This window comes from Kryptolebias marmoratus, linkage group LG12 (genome assembly GCF_001649575.2).
Source record: "Kryptolebias marmoratus isolate JLee-2015 linkage group LG12, ASM164957v2, whole genome shotgun sequence".
In the NCBI taxonomy this organism is placed as follows: Eukaryota; Metazoa; Chordata; class Actinopteri; order Cyprinodontiformes; family Rivulidae; genus Kryptolebias; species Kryptolebias marmoratus.
Window position 1 is genome coordinate 12,558,768 of NC_051441.1, and position 12,785 is coordinate 12,571,552.

A 12,785-nucleotide genomic window follows, 5' to 3' on the forward strand; every position below is an offset into this window, starting at 1 on the left:
AAGAAGTTCTTATCAACAGCAGGTTAAAGAGAAAGAAGATGGTTGTCGATTCCAAGTGAGGAATTTCACTGAGTGCTGTATGGAGCTTGGAAGCAAAAATAGCATCATCATATTGATTGATAATTTAGTCATAGGTTTATTGGTGCTAGCAGTGCCACCAGTTATATGACTACTAAGTCACACCCTTTCTCCCCTTATGGAACGACCAACCCAGTAGCCAAGACCAGCTCGTATTCCATAGAAAGCTTGTGTTAACGGCTCTAGCCCCTTTTTTGATGAGCTGCTCTTGTTATCAGGTCTGGAAAAACTTTGAAGTCCAGCAACAAGACTTCGGGATATTGTTTAAATAATCCTCAGGCTAGAAAACCATTCAAAATCTCCAATAATATTAATAATGATGATAAAATCCAGGCACTGTAAATCTGTTGATTTGTGAGAATTTAGAAATTCAACTCATGCAGAATGATTAAAATTGGTAAAAAAGCTTTCATGACTTTTATTAGTAATATTGCATTGCAGGTACAGTCTGTAGCACAAAAAATCAGCAGCTGAAAAGGTTCAAAATCATCATAAAAAAAGTACAACTCCCCAGTCAATTTACCCTTTCTTAAGACTACAGCCACAAACTATTCAAATTTGTAAAGTTTAGAATAGATTAGATTACTTTTAATCTTACCGTTCTCGGCTAGTAAGTAAGCTGAAAACTCAGATGGAGAAATCAGTAAGAAATGGTCATCAGATGTCATGAAATAAGGTCTTCCAGTTTAGAATCGGTCCCTTGGTCTTTCTAGGTTGAAAACATCCAACCATGGAACTCCTTCTTACAGAATTGGTCCAGACTCTCTTGGCTTTGTTCAGATAAAAACAGCACACCTATTTTAAGTCCCACTTCTCTTGCTGTTCCTCATGATTTTCAGCACAGTCTTTTCTGCTTTTATTTCTGTATTTTTTATTTATTTTTGAAATCATTAATTCCTCCTACTGCTCGGATATCACTGTGTTGACTGTCTGTTCTTTGCAGTTTACAATGTCACCTGCTCATCAGGACCTTTAACCATATTTGGTGCGTGCAGTTTGCAAACTGTGGTTTTGCACCAGGCCTAAGCCTTTTTTCTGTCGCTCTCAACTGCCTCTCTGCCTGGCTTGTTTGCAGTTCTGCACAGATACTAGCTTTTGCTCCATTTCCTGTCTTAGTTCTGCAGCTGTGGTCTTTCTTTCCTCCAACCCGTTTCAGCATATAACACATAACAAACATTTAATAATTAACATAGTCTATAAAATCACATAATGGTTGGTTACAATTCTTGATAATCATTGTTCACACAATTAATCTCTCACTAACATATTCACTTACTAATGATTATTAGTTATACTTTAAATGTAAAATTGCTTAAATCATACCCATGTTTTTTAACCCCTGCATCTTTTAGGATGATTTTTACATGATCAATTCTTCTTCACCTGACCCAGAGCATACAGGTTATGCTTTTCATGAATAATTCTTCATTGAAACTTCTGAGAGACTATTTGTTAATTATGCTTAACTAACTCCAGGATTTACTTCATACTTTTTAAATTAGTCATGCCTGTGTGCTCCAAATCAGGAAATCAGGATATGTGCACTTTAATTCTATATCCAATTCTATATCTACGGTGCTGACCAGAAAACCTTGGACATTGCACATTCTGTGATTTGTGGAAAGAGCTGAATCATTTCTAATATCTGTCTGTCAGTTATATCTAAAAGCACATTTGATCAGATTGTCATTTTGATTAAAAGTAGCAAAAGAAACGTATAATATATCATTGCATCAAATAAGGAAGTTATCATTAGGTGGCACCACTCCACTGCATTTATCAATAAATGTTTTGTTTTGTATGAGTTGCTGTGGTTGTTTTTCTATTTCGTCTGAGGTTAAAACAGTACATGCATATTACCAAGAACTGGGGCTCAGTGGCTAAGAAAAGTGTGAACTTCTGCTGAACCCTGAGCAAGAGAAAGTGAAACAAACTAAACATCTTATTTATATTAAAAAAAAAAAAAACGTCTCAGTCGTTACTGCAGTCATTTCATCCAGACCTGACCCAGACAAGAGGTAAGAACTCTCTATGGACTCTAAATAAGTTTTTGCATGGATTATAACTGTAATACTAAATGTTTTTTTTCTAAAAGACATTTTCTGTGGTCTGTATACAGTCAAACCCAAAGTGTCAAATAAGCAGTGTCAGAGTAACAGTGAATGTAAAATTCCTCTTTATGTCCTGCAGTGTTGGTGAAAATATTCAGAATTAAAATAGGTTTTGTAAAAATTACTCTTTACAGTGTAACTTGTTAAGTGTGAAAGTCCCCTAATGTTTTTGTCTTTTGCTCTGTCAATTTTGATAGTATTTTGAGATTTTTCCATTTCACTCAGTATATTTCGATAATATGGGGAGGATTTGTTTTGTTTGTCAGAAACATTTTGTCAGTACCAACATGCTTGTTAGGCTTCTGTGATTGAGTCATGGTTTCTATCCTGCTAAGTCAGTTTGCCAAAAAAAAAAAAAAATTGGTTCTTTTCCAAGCGTCCGTCTGGACACTTTTCAGGTTTGGACCCAATAATTGCAGGTGTCCCAACCCGCTACCAGTCAGGGTTCAGAACGCTGATAAAATTCCCGAGCCCCCACCTCCTCAGATGTAACGCCGTTTAGACTCAGTAAAAACAGTGAGACACACAAAGCCTCGCAGTTTAACTCAGTGCCCGACAACTTTAACAATTGTCAGTGTTAATCAAAATTGACTCTGAACAAGTAACACTGAGATCAGTGTAATTTTTACACTGTACAGGGCGGGACCATATGTTCACTGGCTCAGTGTTGAAATTGACTCTAAATGTTGCTTTAACACTGCTCATTTTACTGGGTGGGTTCATTCTTACAATAACAATAAACGAATGGTGATTGTTTTTAACTAAATGTGGAAATATGGTGCTGGGTCAGAAATTGTGTTAAAGGTTGATTTTTAATTCCAGGGTTTCTGTACTTCTTACTTTTCCAGATATGGGAAATTGTAAGTCCTGCTTCCTTACATCATAATCAATTTGTAATATATATATATTTTTATAAATTATTACATTGGCATGATGTGCAAGACAAATCTATCATTATTCCTAGAATAATTAAGTGATTTCTCTTTTTGTTTTCATGTCATTTTCCATTTAGCTTGTTCCATTAGGCAATGGAGGGATTTGCCAAAGTGAGTATAATAAACAAAGTCAGTGTCTTGTGATTGGGCTTCGTTTCTTTGTGTGTATTTGCTGACTGTTTAATGTTACAAACTAGATGTCATGCTGCCTCTTTCTGAGTGTTTTTTTTTTTTTTTTGTGACAGAAACCACAAAGAAATTCATGATTTTGTCAAATCTTACAAACCTCAGAATGATGAAGTCGGCAATCTCAGAATTCTGCTGTTTGGACCAACCGGTGCTGGAAAATCCAGTTTCATCAACTCTGTAGAGAGTGTCATACAGGACAGAATCTGTGGGCGTGCTGGGACAGACGCAACCTCTGCTGGGTTCAGTTATACTAAGAAGGTAAACTTCTTAAAATAATAACGACAGTTCATGATGGTGTTTGATGGTGTCATTTATCTGAGCTGTTTCTGACTGTATCTGTCTGTCTTCTTTCAGTACAAAACATATAAAATCAACAAAGGCAATCAGAGCCACTGCTCCTTTGTTTTCACTGACACCAGGGGCCTCGAGTCTAAAAAGGGCGTCCACTTGGAGGACATCAAACTGGCCCTGAAAGGACATGTGAAAGAAGGTTACCAGGTTTGAACTTTGAATTTGTTTATTTTCTCTCTTATTTTTTGCTGCTGACATTTTTCATATGTCAACTGCAAACAAACAACAGTAGCCAGAAAGGTGTTTTATTACCAGTATTTATTTCATTTACCAAATAATTAGAATCCACAAACTTCTGTTTCAGTTCGATCCTGAGCGCCAGCTGAAAGAGGGTGATGACAGCTACAACTCTTCTCCTTCTCTGTCTGACAAAGTCCATGTTCTGGTTTTTGTGGTTCCTGCTAACAGCATAAATATAATGTCTGAGGATATGCCGAAGAAGATGAGAGATGTCAGACTGGCAGCAAGTGAAATGGGTAAATAAAATAATACATAAACTGTGTTAAACATCATGTGTACTGCCTAAAGAATAAAGATGAAGACTGATGTGTTTGTTGTTTCAACAGAGATTCCACAACTGGCCATTCTCACCAGAGTTGATGAGGCCTGTTCTGGGCTTGAGAAAAATATTAACAAAATGTACAAGTGCAAGCACCTGAAGGAAAAAGTAAATTTTTTTTGGAATACTTTAAAAAATTGTTCGTGGTCCAACAAAGTTTTAGTATTTAATGCTGAAATGATTGTTTTGCAAAGGTTGACTGACTGAAATGTTTTTATTTCAGTTTGATGAACTTCACCTGCAGCTGGGGGTTCCAAAAAACTGCATTTTTCTTGTGAAGAACTACACCTCAGAAATTGATACAAATGATAAGATGAATGCTCACATACTGTGTGCTATCAGACGGATGATCAATTTTGGAGAAGATTTTGTCAACAACCTGTAGATCTGCATTCTGCTACAAAAATGCATTATTGTATTTATGGCTTGAATAAAAAACAACCCTTATTTGAAACTAGTGGTGTTTCTTATGTATTGTTTTTAAACTATCATCACTAGATGTACAGAATTTAAAGACTTCATGCCATCACTGACTAACATAAAACACAGAAGCTTCAATATTTGGTGTAAAATATTATTTTTGAACAAATACCAATGTGTGTAAAGTCATCAGACTTTATAATATGATGTTCAACAAATTCCCTTTGATCCACTTTGCTGATGCTTTTTTACAAAGCAGAATAACTGGTTTGACTTTCACAAGACGTGTAAAATAAAACAACTCAGATATTAAAGAAAAAAGCTCAAATTCAGTTTGAACTATTTTGCAGATACGGTAAACATGTTGTAAATATTAAGTCAGTTTTATGGTCTGAAACAGCACATTAAAACATTGTGTGCTGTGCTGCTCAGGTTAAACTCAAAACAGATAAAAAATAAACATCTAACACAGGAGGGAGCCATTTTTCCTTCACATTTTTTTACATCAAAAGTCCCAGAATACAAATAGGTCTGTGTGCTCACATATTTAACAATACAACAGCATATAATAATCAAACTATGAAATAAAGGTGTCAACTCTATAGCCATATAAATGAGAAAAATAGTTAAAAAAAAACAACAAAACAAAAATGCAGTCATTATTTGAATCACTACATTTTAAAGAAAAAGACTATCTCCTAAAAGCCTCCTGTAATAAATTAATTATCACTTCTTCCAAGTGGAAAACATCAGACCTTCCGTCAGGTCAGTTTTGACCATTCAATTTCTGACCAGGGGTATATATATATATATATATATATATATATATATATATATATATAAATAAACTATATTGTTCTTGCATCCAGTTAAGTTTATTTTAAAAATATTTTAGTTATTTTTTTATGTAACCTGTTGCTTTTGGACACTGGTCAGCTTTCCAGATCTGGTTCCTATACATTTGGTCTTTAAGATACTGCACTTGACTGTGACTCTGTGATAATTGTCACAGTAGGCAGTTTTTGTCCCTGCTACGTATTTAAATTATTGATTATAGTAAAGCTGGATGTGGACATACTTGTACTTCTTCCTGTCCAGCTTTCTCCTTCCTTAGTGCCTTTTCGTCTGCTGCCTCTCTTTTTGCTGAACAGCTAGCCTCCCAGCATTCCTGTCTATTTGTTTTATTTCCCCAACTATTCAACTTTTCCAATCTAACCATTTTCTTTGAATATTTTCTTGCACTAACTTATCCTGCCACCTGTTGTCTTTTGAACAGTAACTGACCATGAAACCTCAGACATTGTACATTCTCAGATTTTTAAATGAGCTGAATCTGTCGGGATTTGGGGTTCTTGGGTTTTTGTATTCAGCTTATTGTTTCTTTAATTCCGTTATTTGGTTCCTGTGTTTAGTTTTGGTGTTTTGTTCCCTGTGCCCTTTGTGTTCGCTGTCACTATTCACCTTTTCCTCTGTTCATTACTTGTCGGCCTGCCACACCCATCTGGACCTGTCCCTCGTTTAGAATCTGTCACCTGTGTCCACTTCCCAATCACCCTCTGTCTTTAAAACTGGTTAATCTTTTTTCACTTCACCACTGGTTAATTTTCACTGCCATGTGTTGTCAGGGTTTCCTCGGGTCTCGCCTCATCGTGTTCTTGCAATTCTGGTTCTTTGTCGGGTTTTTTTAAAAATTTAATTTAATTTAATTTTTTTAGATCTGTTGCTGCCACATCAGCCTTGTGTTTTGATTATTTTTTTTAAATGAGTCTGCACTCGGGGTACTTGTCCTTCCACCCTGACAGAATCATTTCTAATAACTGCCTGTCATTTATTTCTAAAAGCACATTTGAGCCGATTGTTATTTTGTCACAGATTTTAGGCAGCAAAAGAAATGTATAAAATATAACTTCATCAAATGAGCAAATCATCATTAGGTGGCACCACTCCACTGTATTTATAATTAAATGTTTTTTTTTTGTATGAGTTGTTGTGGTTGTTTTTCACTTTTGTCTGAGGTTAAAACAGGAAATGTATATTACCAAAAAATGGAGCTTGATTGCCAAGAAAAGTGTGGAATTCTCCTGAAGACATGTAGGAGGGAACCTTGAGCAAGAGAAAGTGAAACAAACTAAACTTCTTATAAAAAAACTGTCTCAGTCGTTACTGCAGTCACTTCATCCAGACAAGAGGTAAGAACTCTCTGTGGACGCTAAATATGTTGTTGAACTGATTATAGCTGTATGTCTAAATGCTCTTTATAGAAGATATTTTCTCTGGTCTGCAGGTTTATTCTTACAATAAAAATAAACTCAAATGTTGATTGTTTTTAATTTATTGTGGAAATATGGTGCTGTGTCAGAAATTGTGCAAAAGATGATTTTTAAATCCAGTTTCCTTACTTTTCCAGATATGGGAGCTTGTTTATGTAAGTCCTGCCATTTTACACCTTTGCTTTCTTACATTATATTGAATTTGTAATGATTTTATTAATTATTACAGTAGCATGATTGCCAGTCATTAATAGTTTTAAAATTTCTCATTATTTCTAGAATTAAATGATTTCTCTCTTTGTTGTCATAAAATTTGCCTTTTAGGTTGTTCCATTGAGCAATGGAGGGATTTGCCAAGGTGAGTATAATAAACATAAACTCAGTGTTTTGTGATTGGGCTCCTTTTCTTTGTGTATGAGTGTTGGCTGACTGTTTATTGCTACATAATATAGGTGCCATGCTTCCTCTTTCTAAATGTTTTGTTCCTCTTTCTTTACATTTGACAGGCACCTAAGAATTCATGACTTTGTCAAATCTTACAAACCTCAGAATGATGAAGTCGGCAGTCTCAGAATTCTGCTGCTTGGACCAATCGGTGCTGGAAAATCCAGTTTCATCAACTCTGTAGAGAGTGTTGTAAAGGGCAGAATCTGTGGGCGTTCTCTGACAGACGCAGCCTCTGCTGGGTCCAGTTATACTAAGAAGGTTAACGTCTTAAAATAATAACGACAGTTCATAAAGTCAGTTTGTCTTTTGTCTGCTTTGATGGTGTTTGATGGTGTCGTTTATTTGATCTGTTTCTGACTGTATCTGTCTGTCTTCTTTCAGTACAAAACATATCAAATCAACAAAGGCAGTCAGAGCCACTGCTCCTTTGTTTTCAGTGACACCATGGGCCTCGAGACTGGAACTGGTGGTGTCCACGTGGAGGACATCAAACTGGCCCTGAAAGGACATGTGGAAGAAGGTTACCAGGTTTGAACTTTGATTCTGTTTTTTTTCTATCTCCTTTTTTGCCTGACTTTTTTTGTCCAACTGCACTCAAACAACAGTAGCCAGAAATGTGTTTTATTACCAGCATTTATTTCATTTACAAAATATTGGAATATATAAACTTCTATTTCAGTTCAATCCTGACCGCCAGCTAACAGAGGGTGATGACAGCTACAACTCTTTTCCCTCTCTGTCTGACAAAGTCCATGTTCTGGTTTATGTGGTTTCTGCTAACAGCATAAATATAATGCCAGACGATATGTTTAATAAGATGAGAGATGTCAGATTGGCAGCAAGTGAAATGGGTAATGTAAAGAAAAATACATAAACTGTGTTAAACATCATGTGTACTGCCTAAAGAATAAAGATGAAGACTGATGTGTTTGTTGTTTCAACAGAGATTCCTCAACTGGCCATTCTCACCAGAGTTGATGAGGCCTGTTCTGGGGTTCAGGAAGATATTCACAAAATGTACAAGAGCAGACACCTGAAGGAAAGGGTAAATATTTTATGGTCCAATAAAGCTTTACAATTCAGTGCAGAAATGATTGTTTTATAAAAGTTGATTGACTGAAATGTTTTTACTTCAGCTAGAGGAACTCCAAAAGCAGCTTGGGATTTCAGAAAACTGCATTTTTCTTGTCAAGAACTACACCTCAGAAATAGAAACAAATGATAAGATGAATGCTCACATACTGTGTGCACTCAGACAGATGATCCACTTTGGAGAAGACTTTGTCAACAACCAGTAGATCTGCATTTTGCTTCAACACTTCTTGTGTGACAACAGAATAAAAGGAACATATCAGCATATCATGTGTAATGTAAGGTTACATCATGTCTTAGTTAAAGGCACCATTGTATTTATGGTTTAATCTTGTAAGACTCTTTCTATGGTCAACTTAATAAAGATTATTGTAAAATAAACAACTGCATAAATAGAAAGCCATTTTTATGGTTATAATTTGTTGGCATTGAATGATCCAATTCTGTAAACTGTTGTTAGTTAGTCATGCTACTTTGTTTTGTGTTTTGTTAATGAATAAAACCCTTAATCTGTGCTTTTCATCCTTTTGGATTGTGCCATTTTATTTTAACCACGTTTTAATGAAAAAGGTCTTCCTTAGTTAAACCACAAACAAGTGAGTGTTTGTTTTATATTGTGTATGGTAATGTATTCAATGTAAATTAGGGCTGTCTTGAGAACTTCTGTTTTCATGAATTGATGTGTGCTTCACTGACAATGTACCTTTGTGCATGTATGTATTGCTTTAACTCTTTGCAGCAATAGGATGATGGAGGTTTTACTTTGCAAACCTTATCCAAAAGATATGACACTGAAAGTGTTACAAACTTCAATTAAAAGTACAGTATTTTAACTGTATGGTTTTTAAACTATCATCACTGACTGTACAGAATTTAAAGACTTCATGCCATCACTGTCTAACATAAAACACAGAAGCTTCAATATTTGATATAAAATATTATTTTGAAATAATACCAATGTGTGTAAAATCATCAGCCTTTATTACATAAAGTTCAACAAATTCCCTCTGATCCACTGATGCTCTTTTACAAAGCAGAATAACTGGTTTGACTTTCACAAGACGTGTAAAATAAAACAACTCAATTATTAAAGAAAAAAAAAGATCAAATTCAGTTTAAACTATTTTACAGACACAAAATTGTTTTCAATTTTATGCCAAATTTATCATCTAAAACAGCACTACATTAAAACATTTTGTGCTGTGCTGCTCAGCTTAAAATCAAAACAGATAAAAGAAAAAAAACACAGGAGGGAGCCATTTTTCCTTGGCTTTTTTTTTACATCAAGAGTCCCAGAATGCAAATAGGTCTGTGTACTGACCAATGCATTTTAACATATTTAACAATACAACAGCATATAGTATTCAACATATAGAATAAAGGTTTCTACTCTATAACTATAAATGAGAAAAATGGTTAGAAAAACAACAAAACAAAAACGCAGCCATTATTTGAATCAATGCATTTCAAGAAAAAGACTATCTCCTTAAATCCTGATTTAAATCTCTATTCTTTATTTTATTTAAAATATTCATCATAATAGTTCTGTTCACACAATAGGACTACAATAATGCGTCACCGCAAATGGTCTCCGTTCGTAGCGTGATGTGACGTCATCACGTGACCAGGTCAACAACTCAGCTGTTGGATGGTGGATTCACAGATCGTCGGAAATACTGAAACTCGGAATTTTGAACTTAAAAACAAAACGCCCAGAGTAGTTCGCTATTACTTGTCTAACAGAGGACTAAGTGTACGGTTTTGACCTGCACTATTTTAGCATTTTAAATTACAAAATCGAAATAGAAAAATATAGACGAAGAAATATGATCTATATGAGTCTCGCATAAGCGTGAGTAATTTTCTAAGTTGCTTGTTGATATACAGATCACGGGTGATGATCGTTGTTTGTCTGTTTTTACAAGATTAGTACAAATTTTCCGGGGGCGGGGGGGGGAATTTGCGTTTAAGCACTAAAGGAGTCGGTCTAAAAATAAATTAGACAAATACGAGCTATTGGAGAGCACCTGAACGCAGCACGGGAACACAGGAATAAATAGGAAGAAATCCACGTAGCCCGTCTTGAATCGTAATTATACGCTGCTGAGCGGTTTCTCATGGGTCCGTTTGTTTAAAGAAAGGCTGTTTTAACTACGAACAAATAGGTGTTCATAGTGGCGGGGTAAGAAGGATAACCCCCCACCCACACACACACACACACTGGCTCTGTTTGCTGAAAGGGAGAGGACTAAAATGGAGCTGGAAGACGGAGTTGTGTACCAGGACGACCCGGGGACATCAGCGATGATGTCCGAGCGGGTGTCGGGCCTGGCCAACTCCATCTACCGCGAGTTCGAGCGGCTCATCGGCAAGTACGACGAGGACGTGGTGAAGGAGCTGATGCCGCTGGTCGTGGCCGTGCTGGAGAACCTGGACTCCGTGTTCGCGGAGAACCAGGAGCACGAAGTGGAGCTGGAGCTGCTGAAGGAGGACAACGAGCAGCTCATCACCCAGTACGAGCGGGAAAAGGCGCTGAGGAAGCACGCGGAGGAGGTGAGCCGAGCATAACAAAAAAAACAACACATTTGCATCCTCTCGGAGGGCGAGGGGAGCCGCCTCAGGTGCTCTCTCCTCCTCCTCCCAGCATCCCTTATTAACCTGCACACGTGGCCTCGGCCCAGGAGGGATGTAAACAAGGCAGACGTGGCTCGTGTCACTCTGAAATGGCCTCGTTGTTGTGCTTTCTGCCAGCCCAACAACACTGCGGATCACAGAATCAGTGAATGCATTAACAAAGCCCCCAGCAAACACCTTCAAACTCAGCAGCTTCTCCTTATTGCATCAGATAGTGAAGTCACATCTGAGCCCCCCTGGGAGCCTGAATAAACAGGCAGCAGGTGAAGTGACTCAGCGTTTTACTCCTCTACTGTACCTCATGTGTGCAGAAATATATCACATTTAGGACTATTTAGGATGTAGACTATAAAAGAGCTGAAAGGCACAAAGAGCCATTGATGCCAGACATTAATTTGAACCAATAAATAGATCCTGACTGACTGAAACAGGACCTCTGGAGTCGGATTCTCCTGTTTCCTAAAGAATAATAATGGCACATTCTGAAATATTGGCCTATTTAAGTGATCGGTACCTTTGTGGGTACTTATATATAGTCTGTAACTCTCATTAACTTGAGCCACAAACCTAGCTTTCAGCCATGTTAGTATGTGTGTTCTGGCAAAAAGAAGTCATTGTATTACTATTGATACTTATACTTTATTCATGTGTAGTAAGATGGACAAAAAATTCATTTTTTGAAGATAAGAGCAATTGCTGGTCCAATCCTGGCTTCCTCCACCACATGCCACAAATATAAAAAACAAATATATATAAAAAAAGCATAGATTAACTCTGGGGTAGTGTGTTAATCTGTAATAGGTCCTATCAAACACTCGCACATCTGAAGATTTGATGCTCTCCAGCTGAATTCAATCACCGTGAAGCACTGCTTTCCAGAGTACATGTTAAATGAGTGTTTTAGCTATTAAGTGCATCAAAAAAGTTGTTATATTTCCTATATTGTTTTTAAAATCTACCTGTAAGACTCATGGTCAGGAAATCCACCCGTCCTCTGAGTTGCGCACTCTCAAGTTACAACATAGTTGATTTGTTGTGTTTTATTTTGTAATCCCCAGATAAAATATCTCAGATACACACCAACAAAGTTGTTTTTCAAAATTTGGAAATCTCTTTTTAATGTGATAAATTGTTGCTGAACATGTGCATTCAGAAGCAAACACTTCCTTTTTGTGTTTTTTTTTTTTTACTGCACGCTGAGTGCAACCTGTAGTAGTTGTGTGTGTGTGTGTAGATTTTGGACAGGATTCCCAGGTTGTGGTGATGTTTGTCTAGTCTTTCTGCACTCAGTCACTGTTTTGTAAGAACGTCAAAGCGATGTGACTCGGACCGTCTGTCACAGCTTGCTTCTTTGGCCCGCGGCGCTGCCACAGCAGGGACACGGGCCCAGTTTGCAGCACGGTGCCGCACACTCACACACATGCAGCTAACACAGTTGCTCTCACACACATTACTGTAAACAGTAATAAACAGAAATGCACTCTTTAAATTACGAAACTGATTGAGCTTCTTTGTCCTCACCCTTGAGGAGGACCAAGGTGGGTGCGTCAGGCCTGCTGGGGAGGCCACGACGCTCCGACCAGGTCATGTGATCCTTTGTCAAACATCCTCTCGCTTCTCTTTTTCTTTTTTTAGTTTGCATTCTTTTTCTTTTGTCATTTTTGTCTTGGGATCAAGTGTCAACAAGCTGATCCTTAAA

General features: G+C 37.0%; 3 protein-coding genes across 3 annotated transcripts in view; all 3 read left to right on the forward strand.

Moving 5' to 3' along the window:
• Positions 1–2,073: 2,073 nt before the first annotated feature.
• Positions 2,074–4,657, forward strand: LOC108239221 (interferon-induced protein 44). The gene is made up of 8 exons (XM_017421804.3): positions 2,074–2,096; positions 3,012–3,049; positions 3,202–3,235; positions 3,370–3,571; positions 3,668–3,811; positions 3,969–4,140; positions 4,231–4,331; positions 4,447–4,657. Exons 2-8 carry the CDS (start codon positions 3,040–3,042, stop codon positions 4,606–4,608), a joined length of 825 nt encoding a protein of 274 aa, XP_017277293.1. The 5' UTR covers positions 2,074–2,096; positions 3,012–3,039; the 3' UTR covers positions 4,609–4,657.
• A 1,594-nt stretch (positions 4,658–6,251) lies between these two features.
• On the forward strand, positions 6,252–8,974 carry LOC108239289 (interferon-induced protein 44). Its single transcript, XM_017421913.2, has 8 exons — positions 6,252–6,832; positions 7,051–7,068; positions 7,238–7,271; positions 7,420–7,618; positions 7,742–7,888; positions 8,040–8,211; positions 8,305–8,405; positions 8,497–8,974. The coding sequence occupies exons 2-8, from the start codon at positions 7,053–7,055 to the stop codon at positions 8,656–8,658; spliced, it is 831 nt and encodes a 276-aa protein (XP_017277402.1). The 5' UTR covers positions 6,252–6,832; positions 7,051–7,052; the 3' UTR covers positions 8,659–8,974.
• Positions 8,975–10,463: 1,489 nt separating this feature from the next.
• The window catches only part of mapk8ip3 (mitogen-activated protein kinase 8 interacting protein 3), a gene marked incomplete in the record, with an annotated part of 1,049,817 nt that continues 1,047,495 nt past the window's right edge, over positions 10,464–12,785 (forward strand). Inside the window, 1 exon segment of the mRNA XM_037978658.1 lies at positions 10,464–10,977. Within this exon segment, the coding sequence (XP_037834586.1) occupies positions 10,706–10,977 (272 nt within the window).